Below are 21,688 nucleotides of genomic sequence, written 5' to 3'. Positions count from 1 at the left end.
CCATCACTGTAACCATGAGCAGCGAGGCGGAGACCCAGCAGCCGCCTGCCCCGGCCGCTCCCACCGCCCCCGCCCTCAGCGCTGCCCACTCCAAGCCCGGCACCACTGGCAGCGGCGCAGGGAGCGGTGGCCCGGCCGGCCTCACATCGGTGGCACCTGCCAGCAGGGACAAGAAGGTCATCACAACGAAGGTTGGGGGACAGTAAAATGGTTCAATGTAAGAAACGGATATGGTTTCATCAACAGGAATGACACCAAGGAAGGTGTATTTGTACACCAGACTGCCATAAAGAAGAATAACCCCAGGAAGTACCTTCGCAGTGTAGGAGACGGAGAGACTGTGGAGTTTGATGTTGTTGAAGGAGAAAAGGGTGCGGGGGCAACAAATGTCACAGGCCCTGGTGGAATCCAGTTCAAGGCAGTAAATACGCAGCAGACCGTAACCATTACAGACGCTATCCATGTCACAGGGGTCCTCCACGCAATTACCAGCAGAATGATCAGAACGGTGAGAGTGGGGAAAAGAATGAGGGATCGGAGCGTGCTCCTAAAGGCCAGGCCCAACAACGCGGGCCCTACCGCAGGCGAAGGTTCCCACCTTACTACATGCGGAGACCCTATGGGCGTCGACAGCAGTATTCCAACCCTCCTGTGTAGGGAGAAGTGATGGCGGGTGCTGACAACCAGGGTGCAGGAGAACAAGGTAGACCACCAGTAAGACAGAATATGTATCGGGGTTATAGACCACGATTCCGCAGGGGCCGTCCTCACCAAAGACAGCCCAGAGAGGACGGCAATGAAGAGGATAAAGAGAATCAACGAGATGAGACCCAAGGTCAGCAGCCGCCTCTACATCGGTACCGGTACCGCTGTAACTTCAATTACCAACGCAGACGCCCAGAAAACCCTAAACCACAAGACGGCAAAGAGACAAAAGCAGCCAATCCACCAGCTGAGAATTCGTCAGCTCCCAAAGGCTGAGCAGGGCGGGGCTGAGCAAATGCCGGCTTACCATCTCTACCATCGTCTGGTTTAGTCATCTAACAAGAAGAAATGAATATGAAATTCCAGCAATGAGAAATGAACGAAAGATTGGAGCTGAAGACCTTAAGTGCTTGCTTTTTGCCCATTGACCAGATAACTAGAACTATCTGCATTATTTATGCAGCATGGGGTTTTTATTATTTTTACCTAAAGATGTCTTTTTTGGTAATAACAAACGTTTTTTAAAAAAGCCTGGTTTTTCTCCATACGCCTTTAAAGGTTTTTAAATTGTTTCATATCTGGTCAAGTTGAGATTTTTAAGAACTTCATTTTTGATTTGTAATAAAAGTATACAACTTGATTTTTTCAAAAAAGTCAACAAACTACAAGCACCTGTTAATAAAGGTCTTAAATAATTAAAAAAAAATTTTCATAGTCATGGTATCCATAGTCAACATACACACTGAATATAGCTTTCACTAAAAATTATGCTATATTAGAATGCAGAAGATAAAGAAAGAGAAATATGTGGCAGTGTTGGTGTAAAAGAGCTAAATCCTCATCTTCCATAGCGGGAAATTAACAGTTACTGTCTAAACCGAAGGGGAAGAGATGACATAGCAGTACAAGCCAAAGAAACAGTCAACGGGACTAGAAATGGCTGCCTCTTGGGAGCATGAATAGGGGAACGGGAGGGTTGTGACAGTGATTGCTTTTCTTTTCATCACGGGCCTTGTATTACTTGAGTTTTCAAATTATGCATATGCATTGATTTGATAAAAACAAACAGGAAAATAAAAGCCATCGCAACTGTGATATTCTAAGCAACATACAACAAAAGCCTATTTCAGCTTGATTGAATGCTTTCAGTAAAAAGCAATCCAATGTGGAGCTAACACCACATAAAATATCTCTTTACCTTAAAAATGTTTAATTTATACAATGTTCTCCTTAGAGTAATTCAGAATAACAAAAATAAATTCTCTACAAGTTTGCTTTATAAGTGAATCTGAATGTGCAAAGTTATCAGTAATTTCTGATAGTGATACTGCAGACTATCAACATGGCAAAGTCCTGTTATACAGTTTAAAATCTATATATAGATGAAAGGCATATTTTATTATATATTTGAGAACCACTGAAATCTAATTCTCTAATTACACTGGAATAGGAATCTGACCAAGTAATCAGAGTGGAAGCAAAGCTGAGAACAAGGTGGCAGCAAGTGCTATAGGTACCAAAATTAAATATCTAGTGCAAATTTACTCTTGCTCTTTAATTGGAACTGTATTATTTGAGCTCAAGAAATATTTCTGGCTCTCCCACAAACAGCACAAAAAATTTAACTGTCTGAAGAATCTGCTTCTTATACTAAGAAATCAGTACATTTTCAAGAAATGGAGCATCCTTAACAACATAAGTAAATTTAAAATTTTAAATGTAAAACCTCTCTAGAATTAACTCGATCAGTGACTAATTTTTATCAAGAGTGTACGTTAATTTACCTTTAACATAAGAGAGTCTGGGGCTTCAAGAGGTGTACAAGCTTCAGGAGAGCCCACCAGTTCTGCTCCGTGAATAATAATCTTCTGACCCACCGTCAGTCTGCCATTCTTTAAGAGAGCTGAGAGGGGAGGATCTAACATGGCCTTGACAGCATACCATCCATCTGTAAGTTCAATAATGGCCACTTTTTTGGTATCCACATTATTAGTTTTACTGCTAGAAGTTTCAGATATATTTTTGCTCAATGAAATTATGTCAGAAACACACAGAACAAGTGTTTTTGCAGCTGTGTCATCCCTTTCCATTATCTTTTTTATAGCTGATCTTCTGCTTCTATCAATTTCCAAATCATATCTACAAATGAATAGAAAAATGCATATTTTAGGAATTGTGACTCTAGCATTCCATTGTTAAAAAAGTCATTGAATAACTGAGAATAAAAATTAAATTCAAAGACACACTGAAAGAGAATTTAAAATTTTGTAGCCACTAATATACTAAGTTTTATATTGTTAAAATATGAATACCAAAAACCAAAGAAATGCAAAAATGTTTTATTAGCAATCTCTGAATAGTGGATCAAATTAGTAACTCATATTCTTCTCATATGCCAAGAGGTTAAGAAGGGGGTAGGGGAAGAGGGAAGCAAGAGGTGTATATGTGATCTCTCTTAAGTGGGGGATGACAAGAGAATAGCTCTGTACAACAAGAACAGAAGCGTGGGATAGCAACTGTCACTGACAACTGGCTCATGCACCATCTTTGATGTGGAAGTCACAGACTGTGCAGAAGCCTGAACCATACTGCAGTATATGATTACATAATGTAATGTTTTAAACTTGCCTGTATTTTAGTTGAAGAAGCACCCTTTCTGGGCTTAGGCATCTATTAGCAAATTCCTTAGGAAAAGCAAATTCCATAGCTGCCAGCTTCCATATAATCCATCTATAGTGATTATAGACCCACACTCTAGAAGTGAGCTTTGGATCCACACCTGGGGTGTCACACAGAGCCCTGAATAAATAAATAAAGGTAGAACAGTATCATAAAAAACACATAGGATGATACTGAATTCGACAATGACAACTATTCTCTGTACAAAAACTACATTGTACATTCAATAAGTTTTTACAAATTAATGTAAGATCTATAAGTAATATAATTTTAGAAAATTATTTAACATGTATCAAAGTATCATACTAATACAAACATTATTTAACATAACAGTCAATATAACTATTCCTGGAAAATGAGATCCTTAACTTAAAATAATTATATTTTAGATTATTTTTCTTATTAAAGAGATTGTTTTTAGAAATGGCACTTGAGAATGCCCTTCCCTGGTCCTGGTGCTCTCCTTGATGCCGTCCCCTCTCCTCTCAAATCTCTAACTCCTCCTCCTCTCACACTCACTCTCAGCACTAAGACAAGAGAAGTAAAGGAGAACTTCCATAAACTTCCACCCTCACATCTACCCACCTACAGCACCCGCATCCTTACACTTTGCCTTCTCTTGCCATTTGTGCACTAATTCCCAACCCTTACCACTATCAGGGCCACTGACTAGGAAGTGTCTCCTCTGTCTCCTGCAGTCATCTTTTTCCCTCTGTACTAGACAATCTCCATTAGCATAAAAAGTTTTTTCTGCCTTAAAACAAACAAGGCAAAACCAAGACCCTTTTATTCTACTGCCTCCTCCAAGTACTGCTCCTTTCTCTGCTTCTCTTTTCAGCAATTCCTGAAAGAATTGACTGACTGTCTCCAACTCCTCTTCTTCAATTGCCCTGTAATTGCTTTCTAATTGGCCTTTCACCCCACCAATCTATTGAACTATTTTTATTAAGGTTAGTAATGTCCTCTACAGTGCTAAATCCAGTGGTCAATCTCAATCCTCACCTCACTTGACCGATCAGCAGCAAATGTCATAGTTGGTCATTTTCTATTCCCTGAAACTCCATCTTCATGCAACACTCCCCCACTCTTCTGCATTTATTGCTTTCTGGCTGCTCTTTCTCTGCCTCTTTTTCCTGACTTTAAATTCCCTTTATATCCTGACTTTAAATTCCCCTCTCAAATTGATTTCTTTGGCTATACTTCATCCACATATAGACTTGCATATCCAAATGCCTATCTAACATCTACATTTGGATGTCTACTATCACATCTTCAAGTGTCCAAAACTGTACTCTCAATTTCCCTTCCATCTTTGGTCTTCTCAATTCTGGTAAAGTTACACGGTAACTCTTTCCTTCCAGCTGCTAAGGCCAAGATCTTTGGATCTATTCTACTCTCCTCCTTGCTCACACTCCACATCCAATTCTTGAGCAAATCCTGATGGTGCCACCTTCAAAATACACCCAGAATCCAACTGCTTCTCACCAACTCCACTGCCACCTCCCTGGTCCAAGCAACCATCTCTCACCTGGATTACTGCAATAGCTTCTTAAGTGGACTCTCTGCTTCCATCCTTGCCCTTCCCTACAGGCCAATCTCAACAAGTTGCCAGAATTTTTTTTCAAAAATAAGTTAGATCATGTCACGCTCTGCTTTAAACCTTCTAATAGTTTACTCAGAGTAAAAACTGTTACTCAAGAATAAAAGCTAAAGTTCTTACAAAGGTCTATGAGGTCTTTCCTTTCTATTCATCTACTAATACTCTTCTCCTGCCCACTATACTGTAGCTACAATAACTTCTGTTCCTCAAATCTTTCAAGCATGTTCCTCTCTTAGAGGCTGGGAAGCTTTCCCAGATAGTCCTATACTCAATCCCTTTACCTCCTTCAAGCCATTTATTAAATGTCATCAATGTGGTAAAGCCTTCCTGACACTTATTCTGTTTAAACCTTGCACCTCTCTTCACCCACCTTTCTCTACCACCTTCCCAGCTTTATCTATCTTCATAGTACTTATCACTTTTTAACATACTATACAATTCACTTGTTATTTTAAAAAATTTTCTGTGCTTTCCATGCCCACTAGAATGTATGACTCACTAGGGCAGGGATTTTTTTTTGTTTTGCTTTGTTATCCCTAGTACCCAGAATAACCTGGCATATAGTACGTGATCAAAAGATATTTGGTGAATGATCAAAAAACAAATAATAAGAGCAACACTATAACTTTATCAACTCTGCCCACTTGACTACGGGGTAATCATTCTTAACACCTCTACATTATGCAGTCTGTGTAGTGTAAGAAAATAATACAACTGTTTTACCATATTTTTCCTACTCGTATAGAACCTATAGCAGATGTTCGTTATGTAAGAAATGTGTAACATGTAAATAACATTTCCGTTTTAAAACACTCCAGAAAAGTTAAAAAAAATTCAGAAAAAAATGTTTTACTGCTTTCCCAAAACTATAATCTTTGGAAAGATGCATAGAAAGTTTTAAAAATAAGGGTGCTAAAAAAACGATTCCCATCTTTTGCCACTGGCATGAAGTAATGTATCTCTGATAGCAAAAAGTTTTAATTATGTCTGTGTAAACATTAGAATCAAAAGAGGTTATACAGTTTCTAAATTGTTAATGTTTTAAGGCATTGAGATTTTCTAGTTATTTGTTATCACTGATACTTAAATACTTCTGTTTCACTTTCAGTGTTTATTAAACACTATAATATTTATATTTATTAAAATATACAATGAAAGAGAATATGACATAAATCTGTGTGTACATGTGGGGAGTCTACCATAAGGCCATGTCAAATTTAACTTTTCTTATCAGCCTTTATTTTGTAAATGCATAAGAAAAATGTCCCAATTTAAGAAAATTCAGCTTATTAAATTCCAGGACAAACCGTATTTACTTTTCAAAAGATTTCAACAGAATGTCCACTGAACCACTAATGTACTTAATGATTCAATGTATAAAAATTTGATTTCTAGCCAACTTTTTAGTTCAAGGTACATGAAAGAGACGAAAGAGAGACTTGTGAGGAAGAGAGAAATGATGAAATACATAAAAGTTAATATAAAATCTTTTTGCACAGAGTACCTATAAAATTCTTCTTTTCCAGCCTTTCCATCACTGGAGGGTATGAGCCATCCACCATCAGCCAACTGTATTCCCTGTCCAGCCCATAAATCTTCCTTACCAAAATAATCCTGCATGTGAAACTGAAAAGACTCTGCATTTTTGCTGTTAATTTTTATGCAATGTTTAGAAACGCCATACATATATAGCTGCACAAACAGAAAAAATTGATAATGAATGAAAAACAAGTCAAAATGAACATGCTTCACAGAATAAAAACAATTATAATAAACCAAAACTGAATTTACCAAACATTTTTCATTTAAATACTAGAATATTCAATATAAAAATATTTAACATGTATTGAAAGCTAAAAATTTTAATGCATTATAAATGACCCATACATTCAAAAGTCTGCTGTACCTTTTTCACTCCCCTTGTGTATATACTTCTTGCTAAGGCTGCCCTAGGGAAGTATTGTGGGGATAAAAAATTCTCATGCTTTACAAAATCTTCTAAGTTCAAAAATTTAGAAGGAAAAGAACAGGAGAAAGTTTTCAGGGAAAATGACCTCAGGGGGTGAGATTTGTACATGGGTCTGGCCTTTCTTTTTTTTTGAGACACAGTCTTGCTCTGTTGTCCCAGACCAGAGAGCAGTGTTATGATCATTAGCTCACTGCAACCCCAAACTCCCGGGCTCAAGCCGTTCTCCTGCCTCAGCCTGCTGAGTAGCTGGGTGGGACTATAGGTGTGTGCCACCATGCCCAGCTAATTTTTCTATTATTAGTAGAGATAGGGTCTTGAAGCACAGATCACTTTGATAGGATAAGGAAGGCCTAGCAGAGGAAAGGGAGGCCACCACAGGCTAATTAGGAAGTGTGATTTCATTCATTCATTCATTCCCACGGTTATTTGTTCATTCTTGAAACAATCTGTAGATACTAATTACACTTTGCTATAAAACCTATAAGTATTGTACACAAAAGTGTACCTGTTTATGAGAACATGCAGAGGGAACTCGGCCTCCTACTGCTGCTTTCAGAGAGATTCTAGGCAGAGTGGATGTTTTTGCAAGATACAGACTGCCTGGCTGTGGAAAGATATGTTGCTTTTGTTTCTTTTTAATCCGCATATCCTGTATATCTCTGGCATTCTTAAGACTTGCAATTAAATCTGTTAAAGAACAAATAATTAGCAAAAATAAAATTGAATATAAATTTAAAAAGCACAACACTGGTTTGTAACATTAGACATATCACTTTGCTCTAATTTTACATACAGAGAAAAAGGTATCTCCTACCCCTTTTAAATCTTCATGGACGAAAAAGTTTCAGCTTGCAAAATTGTATAAAGAATAGAAATATATTTATTATTTTTATCTCAATTTTTGAAGAAAATTAGTGGTATGATAAAAAATATATTCTGGTAATAGCAGTCCTAGATTATGTGTCTAATAGCTTTTTTTTTTTTTTAACAAGAAAGTCCACAAGTAGTCATCTTTGAAAGAAAATATTAGAATAATCTAAATCTAATCTTTGGATTTAGAAAATCTAAAGCACTAAAAAAGGTTTAGAAATTACTAAGAACCATAAAAGGGAGAAAACCCCCAGGACATTATTTAATAAGAGAAGTATCTAACCAAAAGGCAAAAATGTGTCACACAAATTGTCACACAATACCTAAAGGTTCTTCTTCGTACTCTGTGAAATTTATAGTTGCTGCTTGATTAGCGTTGTTTTTGTTAAGTTGATGACTCTCACTGTCATTAATATTATTTTCACTATCACCAGAGCCATGTTCGTCTATGTTTTGTTTCTGTCTGTTTTCCTCCAAATTAATATTCTTGCTAACACACTGTTCATCTCTGTGAAAATGCGATTTAGTTTTAAAAGGTGGGACAAAGATTTTGGTCGGTTTCCCTGTAGTAACTGAGCGTCTCTTTTCTTCATTTCTCGTAGCAGGAACTTTATAAAATGGCTGCCCTGAGACTGATAAATTGCTTGAAGATTTTTCCAAAGCCAGGTCTTCATAAAAATGAGATTTAGACAGAAATTCTTGACCAGGTGCAGTAAAATTTGGATTCTGTATTTCTTGCCGTTCCTTGGTTGTGCTACAACGGGCAGAAAATATTTGATTATTGATCAGTAGTAAATGTATACATATAAATGTTTGGGAATACGCCTTTTTTTTGCAGACTCTTAACTGCTACATGGCCATCCTATTCAGGTAACTGTTTCTGCATTCATCAGGGTTGTCATTCCCAAACAGTACCACACTTTTCAAGGCTACAACTGTTTCTCATGTACTAATGCCCAGCCTTTGCCTTTACAACCTGCTTCACATAATAGAAGAGCATCTATCAAACTGGACCCTCTCAGTGTGTGTCCCCTCCAATTCTACCACAGTAATCTCTCTACTTACCTCCTTTACCAGGGAAATATCCACCTGTCTTCTTCTCTATGGCTCACACCTTAACCTGAACTCTCTATCCCATCTAATAACTCAGTCTCCTCATTAGCTCTCCTCTTTCAATTATTATTCCACCTCTTTCCCTTCTCTCCCCTCTACCTGTTTATAGTTTTTAGCGCCCCTTACATTTAGCCCAAAAGCCTTGCCCATCTTTTAAATCCTTTTCTTCTCAGCCTTATCTCTGCCTCATGCTAATACTCACTGTTCACCCTCCATGGTCAACTTCCTTGAATAGGTAATCTAGACTAGCTATTTTCACTTCCTCAATTTCCACTCAGTGAACTTTCATTTCTCCCACTACTCTATAGAAATTGTTCTAAGATGCACGTGTATAACACACACATGCAAACTCATTCTGCTTGACCTTCCTGACAACTGACATTTTCCTTCTTTTAATATCCTCACCACCATTGTCCTTCTAACTATTTCTTTTCTTTTACTGGTTTTACCTCTTCCTGATTCTTAAAAACATTCATGTCTCCAAAGTTGGATTTCTTTCCTAGACACTCTCCCAGGCTGACGTGAGTCATTTCCATTGCTTAAATTATCACCCATCTAACAATAAAAATATCATTCATCCTCATGCCCAGCTTTTCCCTTAGGTATTGTTCCTACATTTAAACTGTGTAAAACATCAGACATCTGTACCTTGATATTTCACACAATTCAACTCAACCTGTCCAAAATTAAATTCATTGCTTTCAGCAGCTTACATGTTCTTGATAACTTGACACCTGGTTGAAAACCCCAGATTTCCCTTTACCAAATCCTGCACATCTGGAACTTGAAGTTACTCTAGAATTCATTTAGTTTAGCCACTTATCTATTCATCACATATTTAAAGAATTCCTGTGTCAGGCATTTTTTTGCTGGGGGACACACTGATAACCAAAAAAAAAAAAATCAGCATGTACATTCCAGTGGAAGGAAACAAACAACACGTCAATTGGCCTAGACATAAGTGTGCCTCAAACAGAGAGAGCAAGGGGAAGAAAGTTAGAAGGTGAGACTGGAAAGGTGGTAATGGGGCCAGATCATGGAGAACCTGAACAATATGGTAAGGGCTTTTGGCTTGTACTCTGGAATGTGATGCCATGGAATAGTTTTGAGTAAAGAAATGACAAAAGCTGTTTAATCTTTAAAAGGATCCCTCTGGCTTCTCTGATGAGAATTCACTGTGTATGGTGGTACGGGGTTAAGTCAGAAGCAGGGAAACCAGTTCCACTGAAACAATCCTAGCAGTTTATAATGAGTTGAACCAGGGCGTCAGGGGTGAAAGTGTTGAGAAGTGATTTGATTTTAGATATATTTTGAAAGCAGAGTTGCTACACTTTTACTTTCATTGGGAAATAGATTAGGGTAAGGGACATAAGCCTTGGAGATGTTAAGTTTGAGATGTCTACTAGTCACCCAAACAAAAATGTCAATTAGGTAACTGGATGAATTATGTTGTTTAGAGGACAGATCTGGGGCTAAAGATACTAATTTTGGAGACATCAGTAAATAGACAGTATATAAAGCCATGGAGAGTGGATGAGATCACTAGGGAGGAAGGGTAGGAAGAGATCTGGAGCTAAACTCTGGAGGACTCTAACATTCAGTGGTTAGGGAAAGAACAAGCAAAGGAGACAGAACAGCTAATGGAATAGGAGGAGAAATAAAGAGATGTCGCAGAAGGAAGAGTAGAGAAAGTATTAAGAAAGCAGAAGTGATTGTGCCAATGCTACTCACAGGTTAACATGAGGATGAAGAGGTGACAAGATTTAGCAATGTGGAGGTAACTGGCAATCTTGATAAGAGCTGATGGGTAGTGATAAAAGATTGATGGGAATGAGTTCAGGAGAGCACAGGAAGAGATGACGTGGAGACAGTGAGCAGAGACAATTTCAATGAGCTGGGCTTTAAGGGGAGCCAACTGAGATTAGAGTGGTCAAGAAAGGCTTTTCTTTTCTTTTTTTTTTTTTTTTGGAGACAGAGTCTCACTCTGTTGCCTGGGCTAGAGCGCTGTGGCGTTGGCCTAACTCACAGCAACCTCAAACTCCTGGGCTCAAGCAAACTTCTTGCCTCAGTCTCCCGCGTAGCTGGGACTACAGGAATGCGCCACCATGCCCAGCTAATTTTATATATATATATTTTTAGTTGTCCAGCTAATTTCTATTTTTTTAGTAGATACGGGGTCTCGCTCTTGCTCAGGCTGGTCTCGAACTCCTGAGCTCAAACGATCCGCCCGCCTCGGCCTCCCAGAGTGCTAGGATTACAGGCGTGAGCCACCGCGCCCGGCCAGAAACGCTCTTCTTAAGAGGAGAAATTTACAGCAACCCTTTATGCTGACGGACATAGTAATAATCCAGTAGAGAGTAAAAAATTAACCATGCAGAGGGGGGAAAATTGCTAGACTGGTTTCCTCGTATAAGTGATCTAGATGAGAACTGGTGCACAAGAATGAATAAAACTTCCGTTCCCAAAATTTTCACTGATCTCCTTTTTACTCTTTGTTTTTAAATACGAAGAATATTGTGAGAATGAGGAGTTTGCTTTGCAGGTTATGCTCAAGATGTCTCTTTGAATCAAAACGGAGATCATTCGCCAGTCTCAAGCACAATCTAGCCAAACTTAATGACTTGATCTCCTACTCATTTCCCTTTACCTCCTTTGCTAGACCTTTACTTTCTTACTAATCTCCTTACAACAGTTTTGCTTTGATCTATTTCTAAAACATAAATCTGGTTAGGTCATTACTCCTGTTACAAACTTTCAAGGACAGCCTATTACCTTTCTAGGTTTCAACTTATCAGGAATGACACACAGGAAGCTTCGTATTTGGTTCTAACCTCCCTATTTCTTTTCGCTTCCTTCCAGGGGCCTTCTCCCCCCCACCAAATCCCAAGATTTGGAATGCCTTCTTTAACCAAGCATTCCTCACATTCTGAAGTACTTTTCCCATTAAGTTTTCTGTCACATAATTAGCTGCCTATTTTTCTTTGTTCTCACATCACTTTTGTTTTATCTATTTTAGAATTTATATCACATTATAATTCTTGTTTTCATGCTTAGTTCCTAGGCTAGCAATCTGAGTTAGACTTATCTTTATAGCCATCAGCACAGTATATATTAGGTAATTAGAGAAGGTGCTTTAACAAATGTTTGTTAAATACATTAAACTATTTTCCCATTTCATATGTAAACTAAGGTAATATACAGATAAATAACTAGGCATTTACTTTATTATTTAATATTACAAACTGTTTTGATAAAAAGAAAACAAAAAATCACCTGGCTTTCTACATTTTAAAAAAAATACATATATATATGCAGCTTGCTAAAAAATATATTCCAGAAATATAGTTCAATGACTTTTCAACAATTCCACAAGTAGTTATCTTTGAAAAGGTAACATTAAAACAATTTCAATCAAATCTCTTAAAAATTTACCAGCTAGAAAAGGTTTCATAACCAATTTCAACAACTTTAAATGCTTCTATATTTATATCCATTATGTCTAAGTGACTATCTCTGTAACTGCTTGTTCTCGACTTTTTCTATTGAGGTACCTCTATGGAAAATGAAGATTTAGCTGTTCGTCACCTCCACTGCCACCTTACTACATATACACATACTTTCTCTCTCACCTCTCCCCATCTTCTCAAGTTATGCACTTGAGTCTATCAATATTCAACATTTACATTGGCTAAATAAACACTTTTTACAGCTACATGTGTTATATTGGTATAAAGTATACATAGTATTAACATGTAGTATATTATGATTGTATTTCCTTTCTTTACAACTTTTGCTTTCTTTTGAGGTAGTATTTTTCTAAAAAATTAAAAAAAAATTTTGACATATCAATCACTTATTCACATCCAAACTCTCAGCTATATATTACATAACCTCTTTTCATTCTGTTCATAAATTACAGTTTTGATCTTTAAAAAGTTTTTCTTCTCCTTAAAAGGAGAAATAATAAAATCATGTTTCTATTAAGTTGTTTTCATTAGTTTTTTGGTTACTTTATTTTTGCTTTTTCTGATGTCTGGTTGGCTCTGGATGTCTTTATATTTAAGAGTAGAAGACCAAAAAGTTGTTTGAAAGCCCTTTGTCAAAGATGGAACTTGTTGATTGCAGGATACACGGTAGACTGATTCACTAGAAATTTCTAATAGTGAAAACTTGGCTGTCTACATTCTGGAAGCTGAGTAGGGGAAGAGGGCTTGATGGGAGATCCCCAACATTCAACATGCATACATGAACTTACTCCCCTTGCTTTTGAGTACTTATTTCTGCCTTCAACTGTGCCCAGTGTGTTCACCAATATACCCTCTCTAAAGAGTAAGTCTCTAATCTTTCGTTAGAGTGGGCAAGAGGCAGTTGCCCAGCTTCACAGACTGAAGGAGTACATTTGATTGCTTCTTAAACATATTTTTTAACATTTTTTTGGCTCCCTCCTTCCGTTAGCACCCAATTGTGAAGATACATAGAGGCATCAACTCCTGAGCTTTTGAGACTTTAGTGTAAAATGATTGGTTCTCTGCTGTACCCACTACCAGCTTTGAGTCAGTTTTCTCTTGCACACTTTGAAAATTTAGTTACTGCGGTCTCTCTTATTTTCACTGTTTTTGGTACAAGTTTCTTCACTGTTGCTTTGGTCTAATTTTGGAAGGCAAAGAAAGTAGACAAGTATGTTTAACTTACCATCTTTACCAAGAAGTTTCCTAATACATTAAAACACTCAGGTACTGCTTTATTTTTATCTTGTAGGCAAACTCTCTCAGGGATCTCTCTATTCTTTGGTTCCAAAGTGGTCTAGGTGCCTTTCTTGACTTAAGCAATACAGCTATAATTCTGGGATCTCCCTTCTTTATCGACCTGAGGGCTCCCTTTGCCTCTCTCCTATGTTGAATTCTTGTTTTTTAAGTCTCATATCTTCTTCCTTCCTGATTTACCACTTGTTTTGGCTACTTCCTTAGAAAGTGCTTTGAACCAGAAAAGTGTCTACCTTCACATTTAATTCGTATTTTGGTCAGTGCTAGGATTCTAGGTTGGCAGTCATTTTCTCTCAGAATTTTGAAGGCATTGCTCCGTATTATACATTGTAAGATCTATAATCTTCTAAATTCCATTGTTGATAAGAATTCACACTATGACTCATGAAACTATTTGAACCTGACTTTTACCTCCCCCCAATGAATTTAAGGTTCCTCTCTGCTCCTAGTATTCTAAAATTTCACAAGAATGTGCGTTACTGAGCCATTTTTATTCATGTGTTCATTCAGTGGGCCCTTTTAATCAAGAAAACTCATGTCCTTCAGTACTGGTAAAACTTAAAATTATTTTAAAATAATTCTTTCTTCATTTCTCTTTCGTTCCTTCCTTTTAAAACTCTGTATTTTCAGATACTAGACCCACAGAACTGACTTTTCTAATTATCTTTTCATGGCTTATTTCATCCTTCCATTTTGTTCTACATTCTGGGAGCTTTCATGATTTTTATATATTACTTCTACTAAGTTATTTGTGCTATCATATTTTTAATTTCTAAGAGCAATTTTAATAGCTACTTGTTCTTATTTTAAGGCTGTAATATCTTCTATTACCTAAGAATAGTTTTCATGAAGTATTCTTCTCTTTGTGTAGTCTACTTCCTCTAAGTTCCTTTTTGCTTTGGTTTTTGTGCTTTGTTGACTATCTTTCACAGCAACTTTCTTCCAATGACTAGTGATCTTTGATTATCTATTCTTATTTAAAAGTAAAGAACTAAATCACTGACTGGAAGCTCTGTGTTTGTCAATTGTTTGCTTCGCTGTCTGATGATCGGCTATGCTGCTCCATTTGAGTACCGTCAACTGTCATTATTTTTAGGTCTTTTCTATTGGGCTGCTCATATTCCCTAGGAAAAAAATCTTCCAGTCTTCTACCTCCCAGAGGGCCTGCCTGCTAACATTTGGGAGGCTAAGTGTGAAAAGGAGGCTCACTGCTTGATACACTGATTTTTACTTGATTTTTGTTTTTAGTACCTTTCCCTCAACTGTGCCTGGTGTCCCCCACTCCCTCCAGCCTAGCTCCAATTCAGAATTCTTCCAATTGATCTTCTCCAGAGAATAAAATTCTGGTCTTCTCGAGGAAGAAAGATAACTGCCTATCTGCTGTTGGGGAGGAAATATAGACACTTCTTAAACAGAATTTCAACCAATCTTCCTATTTTCTATGTCACCTTCAGAAGTACTTTTTGTTGCCAACTGGAGCCTTTCTCGGGTTCTTTAGGAGAAAGTGGGTGGCTTCTCTGCTTGCTCTAAGGCTGCAGTCCCCAACCCCTCGACTACAGACTGGCTCAATCCATGGCCTATTAGCACAGCAGGAGGTTAGCAGTGGGTCAGCAAGGCTTCATCTGTATTTATAGCCTCACCCCATCGCTTGCACCACCACGTGAGGTCTATCTCTGTACCCTCTAGCCCCCCAATCCCTCCACCCCCATTCACAGAAAAATTATTTTCCACGAAACCAGTCCCTGGTGCCAAAAAGTTTGGGGATCACTGTTCTAAGGTCAGATTTTAGCTTTTTCAGGCTTGCTAAGTCATTCATGTTTTTGGCTTCCAAACTTTTGTTGTTATTTGTTTCTTCTGATCGTTGTCCTTGGGAATTACATGTTAAAATAAATTCTCTTAAGTAATTTTAGTAAGATTTAGGGAGGGAGGAAAGATAAAAGGATATTTTCAATATCTGCTTTTTGTTAGTTGATTTTGAGCAATCCTTAATTCCTCTCAGCCTCAGTACCTCATTCATAAAATTGGAATAAAATCTGTTTGTCTACTTTGCAAAGCTGTTATGAAACTAAACAATAATATGAACAGCACTATAAAATACTATCGAAGTACAGAATTATTTCATCCTGATGCAGGGTTTCCAAAAGAGAAGTGTTAACTTCTTTCCTTAATTTTGGTGCCATTATTTTTAGACATAATGATTTAAAAAAAACCAGACCTTTTTCCTACACTATATTAGAATTTTTAAAAATTTAAATGTCTTACCCAAAGGGTCCACAGGTAACTGGCTCTAAAGAAATGTGATGCATAAACAATCTTCTATCTTTTAATGTGCCTAGAAGAAAATTGTTTTACATTATATATTAATAAAAATCTAATAGGAAATTTTATTTTCCATATGCTTCTTACATATTACTGTAAATATTTACACAAAAATTTGAGACAATGGTAGACTTTAAAATTTTCAGTGCATATAATGGGTGCTCAGTAAATGATAGTTTTCTTGATTCACAAACTGATAATGACTGTATGTCAAATAACTCACAGTACAAACATACAAAAGAAATCAGTATAAATTTAATCAGTTGATGTTAACAATCATAACTTAAAGGCTTTAGCTATTAATGCCAATACAAATATCAAATTTAAAATTTAGTCTTATGAAGTTTTAGAAGCTAAGCTTAGATATTATTCATTTTCAGTATTTAACTTGTACCTATTAATCTTCAATAAGTCCATTAGTAGGGAATTAGTTGAATAAAAGAGGATACATACATTGATCAAGCCACATGATCAACTGCTATGCAATCATAAAAAAGAATGAGGACAATCTCTGTATACTCGTTAAGTAAATTCTTAAGTAAACAATAAGCAGTAAACACGGTGCAAATGGTGTATATACCATATCTTTTGAGTAAGAAAGAAAGGTAATGAGAATACGTATACACATATTTGCTTATTTTTATAAAAAGAAATCTTAAAAGGATAAACCGAAAACCATAAGCCATTAAAAGTAGTTACCTACAGTGAGCAAGAGGTAGGGAAGGTGGTGAATAATAGTATGGAGGGGATAGGAATAGAATCAAAACCTCTCTAAGTATACCTTCCTGTAGTTTTGACAAATGAACTATTTTATTTATTCAAATGTAAAATTAAATGAGAAAAAGCAAATCTTAATATTGAAAATGGAAACAAACAAATCTAACCTAATTGTCAAATAAGTAACCACACACAGAAGAATTATTTTGAGTGACATGTAAACACAGTACTTTGACTACACATTCTTAATGATATACAGGTTGAATATCCCTAATCTGAAAATCCAAACTTCGAAACTTTTTGAGTGCCAACATGACTCCACAAGTGGAAAATTCCACACCTGACCTCATGTGATGGGTCACAGTTAAAACTGTTTCATGTACAAAATTATTTAAAATGTTGTATAAAACTACCTTCAGGCTGTGTGCATAAGGTATATATGAAACATAAATGAATTTTGTGTATAGACTTGGGTCCTATCTCTACGATATCTCATTATGTATATGCAAACATCCAAAATTAAAAAAAAAAAAAAAGTGAAATTTGAAACACTTCTGGTCCCAAGCATTTCAGGTGAGGGATATTCAACCAGTATATTCTAAGGACAAAAACTACAAAGAATTCTTAAATTTCCCTTAGTAGTTTTATTGTTAGTGGTGATTGTAAATTTAAAATTATTACATATATACTGTAGGACAGTGATTCTCAAAGGATGACCTGTGGAACCTGGAGGGCAGGGTACCTACAACTGTTTTAGGGAATCCAAGTTGTCAAAATTGTCTTAATAATAATACTAAGATGTTATTATATATGTTCTTTTCACTGCATTGACATTTGCACTACTAGTATATTCTGCTGTATACTTAGGTGTGATTTTTCTCAAGAAAATGAACTTACATGATGAGTTATGAACTGCACTAGACTTTTTTTTTCATTAAATACCATTTTTACTTGAAAGAATAAGCAACAAACTGGTTATTCAGACTTGGGTATTCAGCAGACATTTTCTCAAAAATGAATGAAATGAGATTGTCAACTATAAAGAAAACAAGTGACAATATTTGTTGCCAGTGGTAAAATTCAAGCTTCTGAATGGAAATTAGAAATTTGGGAAGCCTGTGTCTGGCTCTGCAAGCTTGACATCTTTCCAATACTTAAACTTTCCCTATTATATCAGTAATGACATTAACAAAAGTAACTGTTTAATACTGAAAATAAAATTGTCAACTTTTGGTAGATCTGCATAACTCAGTGAACTGTTATTTTCCAAATGACTGATGTATATTACAACTATTAAACTTTATCAATTTTAATTTCTAATATGATAAATATCAATAGCTGTAATCCACATAAACAAACACTCTTTTGGACCATCAATTTTTAAGAGTATAAAGTCTTGAGAGGAAAAAGTTTGAAAACCACTACTACAGGATAAAGCAAATAAGAATTTCAGCATTACAAAAACAATAATACCAGCAGCAATAGCATACCTAGCACACAAATCTCAATTTAAAAAAGCAAGGAAGTGCTCAAAAATTAACCAATGTATAGTCAAAAAAAACCCTCACAAAACAAAAAACAAAAAAACCCCAAACAACCCTTGGGCCCTTGGGAAATAGTTTGAAGAGGTTTCTACTTCCAAACTGGGGATGATTTGAACATCGAAAAGGATGTTTTATTTTTGTAAAGAAGTACATTATTTATAATGTGTTTTACCTATAAACTTTATACATACATTATAAAAATCCATGAAATCAATTTTACTCAACGGAGAAAGAAAATTGCTATCATTAACAGTGACTATTACATTAACTCACTCCTTACTGTGAAAAAGTATAATTAGAGAGGAAAAATTAAGTATTTACTTTGCCTTTTGAGGTAGAACTATAGTTAATCCCTAGTTGTTAAGAGAAAGCTCTTCCCTGTTGAAGATTACCAGCTAATAAATGGGTAAGGAATAACAATTTGAAAATCAGTTTTTCAACCCCCAATTAAATAATCAATTCAGGCAAATATACTATCAATGGATGTTAAAACTGTGAGTGAAGACTGCTGAGTAATCTGGATATTCTCAAAGTACCAGAGTATCATGCCATAGATTACTCGCTAATTACAAATGAGAAAACACACCTTTTCAATGAAGTGATCTTGTAGTTAGCATCTTAACTAAGTGATCAAATCATCTGACATTTGTGCCTCTTGATATGATGCAATATACATACATAGCTCTTCTAGGAGGCATTCTTGCCAAAAATGCATAACCTAATTCTATTCAAGTCTTCTATCCAAATGGGGAATAGAACAAGTTAAATGACAACACAAGGAAACGAGTCTAGAATGTAGGACAGTCTACAAAACAACTGGCTTGGTCACTTTAAAGTGTCAATGTCATAGAAAATGAAATGCAATTAGAAAAAAGGCAAGAGGACTACTACAGATTAGATTATATCAGATATTAGGAAATTTTCTTTGGTGATAATGCTCTGTGTTATATCATTATAAGATGTCATTAAGTCTGAAACTAACATTCAAAGGGTTCAGCAAAAATATATGTACACCCATACCTATACATAGATATATTACTATACCTATATATAGATATATATTACCTATTACTATATGTATATATATCTATATATTATAGATAAAACAAACATAGCAAAATAACAACTATCGAATCTGGGTGTTGGGTATGTGGGCATTCATTATATTCTCTCAACTTTTCTGTGAAAACGCTCATAATAAAAAGTTAGAAGGAAAAGAGTCATTCACTGGCATGTGGTGGATAATGATACCGCTGAAAAAAATCTCTGAAAACATAAAAAATAAGATGTGATGATCAAATGAATACTGAATATATCTACTGGCTCAAAATAATTCCAAAAGGGGAGTTATGATAATATTTTATGTAACAACAGTGGCACTGTTAGAATTAAATACATATTCTTCCATCTACTTCTCCCTAGGACTGTGCCAAAACTAATTGTTTTAGAAAGACAAGATTTGTCTACATACTCACTACTATTTAATACCATTCTTTTAATACCTAAAGATGAGTCACATCTTAAACAGGTTCTAAAGATAGTTTATCAAGTAATAAATACAGTAAAAATTATCCTACAAATTACTTATACTTCTCATTAAGAAAAGTAATCATGGTTTTAGTTTTCAACCCTGTTCAGAATTCTTGTGCATACTAAGGTTTGAGAACCAGTAAGTTAGAGAAAGAAAGACAGAAATAAGTACACTTTTCTGGACATTCAAACCATCCTGTCTTTAAGATAACTTTCAAATTTCTATCATTAAATGGGAGATGAGTTAAAAAATTCCAAAATGTTCCTACTTCTTGTGGGATTTCCCCATGTTTCAGAACTAAGCCTCTATAGTTTAATATAATTATCCCTTACTATCCAAACTCAGAAACCAAATATATAGTGAACAGTAGTTACATATGTTTTATTTTCAAGCATTCCATGGTAAGAACTTTGGATTTCAGCCTAAATAGCATAGATGCCAGAGTTTTAAGCAGCCAAGGAACATGATCTGACCAGAAAGGAGAATGAGTCTGGTTGCAGTGTTCAGAATAAATAGCCTGAGGACAAGCAAAGGCAAAAGTTGGGAGATCAGATAGAAGCTATGATAGTGGCTTGGATGAGGGTGGTAACGGCAGAGGGAAAATAAATGATCAAATTCTTGTTATATTTTTGAAGGCAGAATCTACAGGACTTGATGGGTTCCGCCGCCCGTGGCCTTCTGGATCCTTGAGTGCGGCCTTTTGATTGAATCCAAATTTCACAGAACAAATCCTTTTGTTAAAAGGGGTGCAGCAGAGAAAGATAAAGCTTTTCTTTCCTCCTTTGGTAAGCTCAAAAAAGAACAATCTTGAAATCAGAAGGCCACAGGTTCCCCAACCCTGGGTGGAGTATGACGAAACAAAAAAGTAAAGGATATCAAGGTTTTGATGGGATCAACTGGCAGAATGAGAAAGGAAAGACAAGAGAAAAAGGAATTCGGAGTTCAACACTAGCTATATTAACTTGGAGATACATATCAGAGATCCAAGTAGAGATGTATCAAGTAGCAAATGAATGAATCGGATATTCAGGGACAGGCTAAGGCTGCATGCAACTTTGGCAGCCAATGAAGTTTAGGCAGAAAAGAGATCTAAGGACAGAGTTCTGGGGCTCTCCTATTTAGAATAAGAAAACAATAAACAATAAGCAAACAAGAAGGAGAAAGAGTTGCCATGTAGAAGGAAAACAAAGAGAAAGTGGTGGTCTGGAGAACAGTGATCAACCATGCCAAATGTGGCTAAAAGATGGAGTGAAATGAGGACTGAGAAACGCCCACTTGATTTGGCAACATGGAGATCATTGTGTTTAGGAAAGACTGATTTTAGGGGAATGCTGGGGGTCAAAGCCTGACTGGACTCTAAAATCTGACCTTTAAATTATTATATTAGTATTTTACCAAATTCTTATACCTTTGTAAAATAAAAAAGTCATTATTTTATAATCAGTTCACGTTTTCCAATTACCTTGCCATCATACTAGGTATTATGAAGGAAAAGTCCACTTAACAAACAAGGCAAGATATAAATTTAACAATTAAACTGCACTGTAAATCTCTTCCAATACACACATCCAAAAGAAATAAGAAAAATAACTTTAAGACTATTACATATAGTATCTATGAAGGGGAAGATACAAATAAAAAGCAAATTTTACCATCTGGAGTGCTTTTTGAAGCTTTTAAGGATTTTTCTTGATTTTCTATTATCTTGTTAAATTCATTTAACAAGTTTCTTTTGATTGAGGGTTCTCCTAAAAATAAATTTCCATACATGTTTTTGAAGCAAATAATATCAATTTTATTTTTCAAAAGCCTATAGTCCATTTTTAAAACTAAAGTACTGACTCACACAATATATTAATTGCCAAATTTGTAAGGGTT

At 35.9% G+C, this 21,688-nt stretch overlaps 1 protein-coding gene and 1 pseudogene across 1 annotated transcript in view; one reads left to right on the top strand and one right to left on the bottom strand.

Moving 5' to 3' along the window:
- Positions 1-21,688, bottom strand: part of BRCA2 (breast cancer 2, early onset) — a 58,543-nt gene that overhangs the window by 17,604 nt on the left and 19,251 nt on the right. Inside the window, exons 11-17 of the mRNA XM_012642125.1 lie at positions 21,463-21,558; positions 15,962-16,031; positions 8,147-8,577; positions 7,459-7,640; positions 6,489-6,676; positions 3,334-3,504; positions 2,490-2,844 (exon numbers count right to left, since the gene is read on the bottom strand). Coding sequence (XP_012497579.1) covers positions 2,490-2,844; positions 3,334-3,504; positions 6,489-6,676; positions 7,459-7,640; positions 8,147-8,577; positions 15,962-16,031; positions 21,463-21,558 — 1,493 coding nt within the window. The remainder of the gene's footprint in view (positions 1-2,489; positions 2,845-3,333; positions 3,505-6,488; positions 6,677-7,458; positions 7,641-8,146; positions 8,578-15,961; positions 16,032-21,462; positions 21,559-21,688) is intronic.
- LOC105808481 lies at positions 15-981 on the top strand (annotated as a pseudogene).

Source organism: Propithecus coquereli, unplaced genomic scaffold (genome assembly GCF_000956105.1).
Source record: "Propithecus coquereli isolate 6110/MARCELLA unplaced genomic scaffold, Pcoq_1.0 Scaffold175, whole genome shotgun sequence".
NCBI lineage: Eukaryota > Metazoa > Chordata > Mammalia > Primates > Indriidae > Propithecus > Propithecus coquereli.
This window is presented reverse-complemented; position numbering and strand designations above follow the sequence as displayed.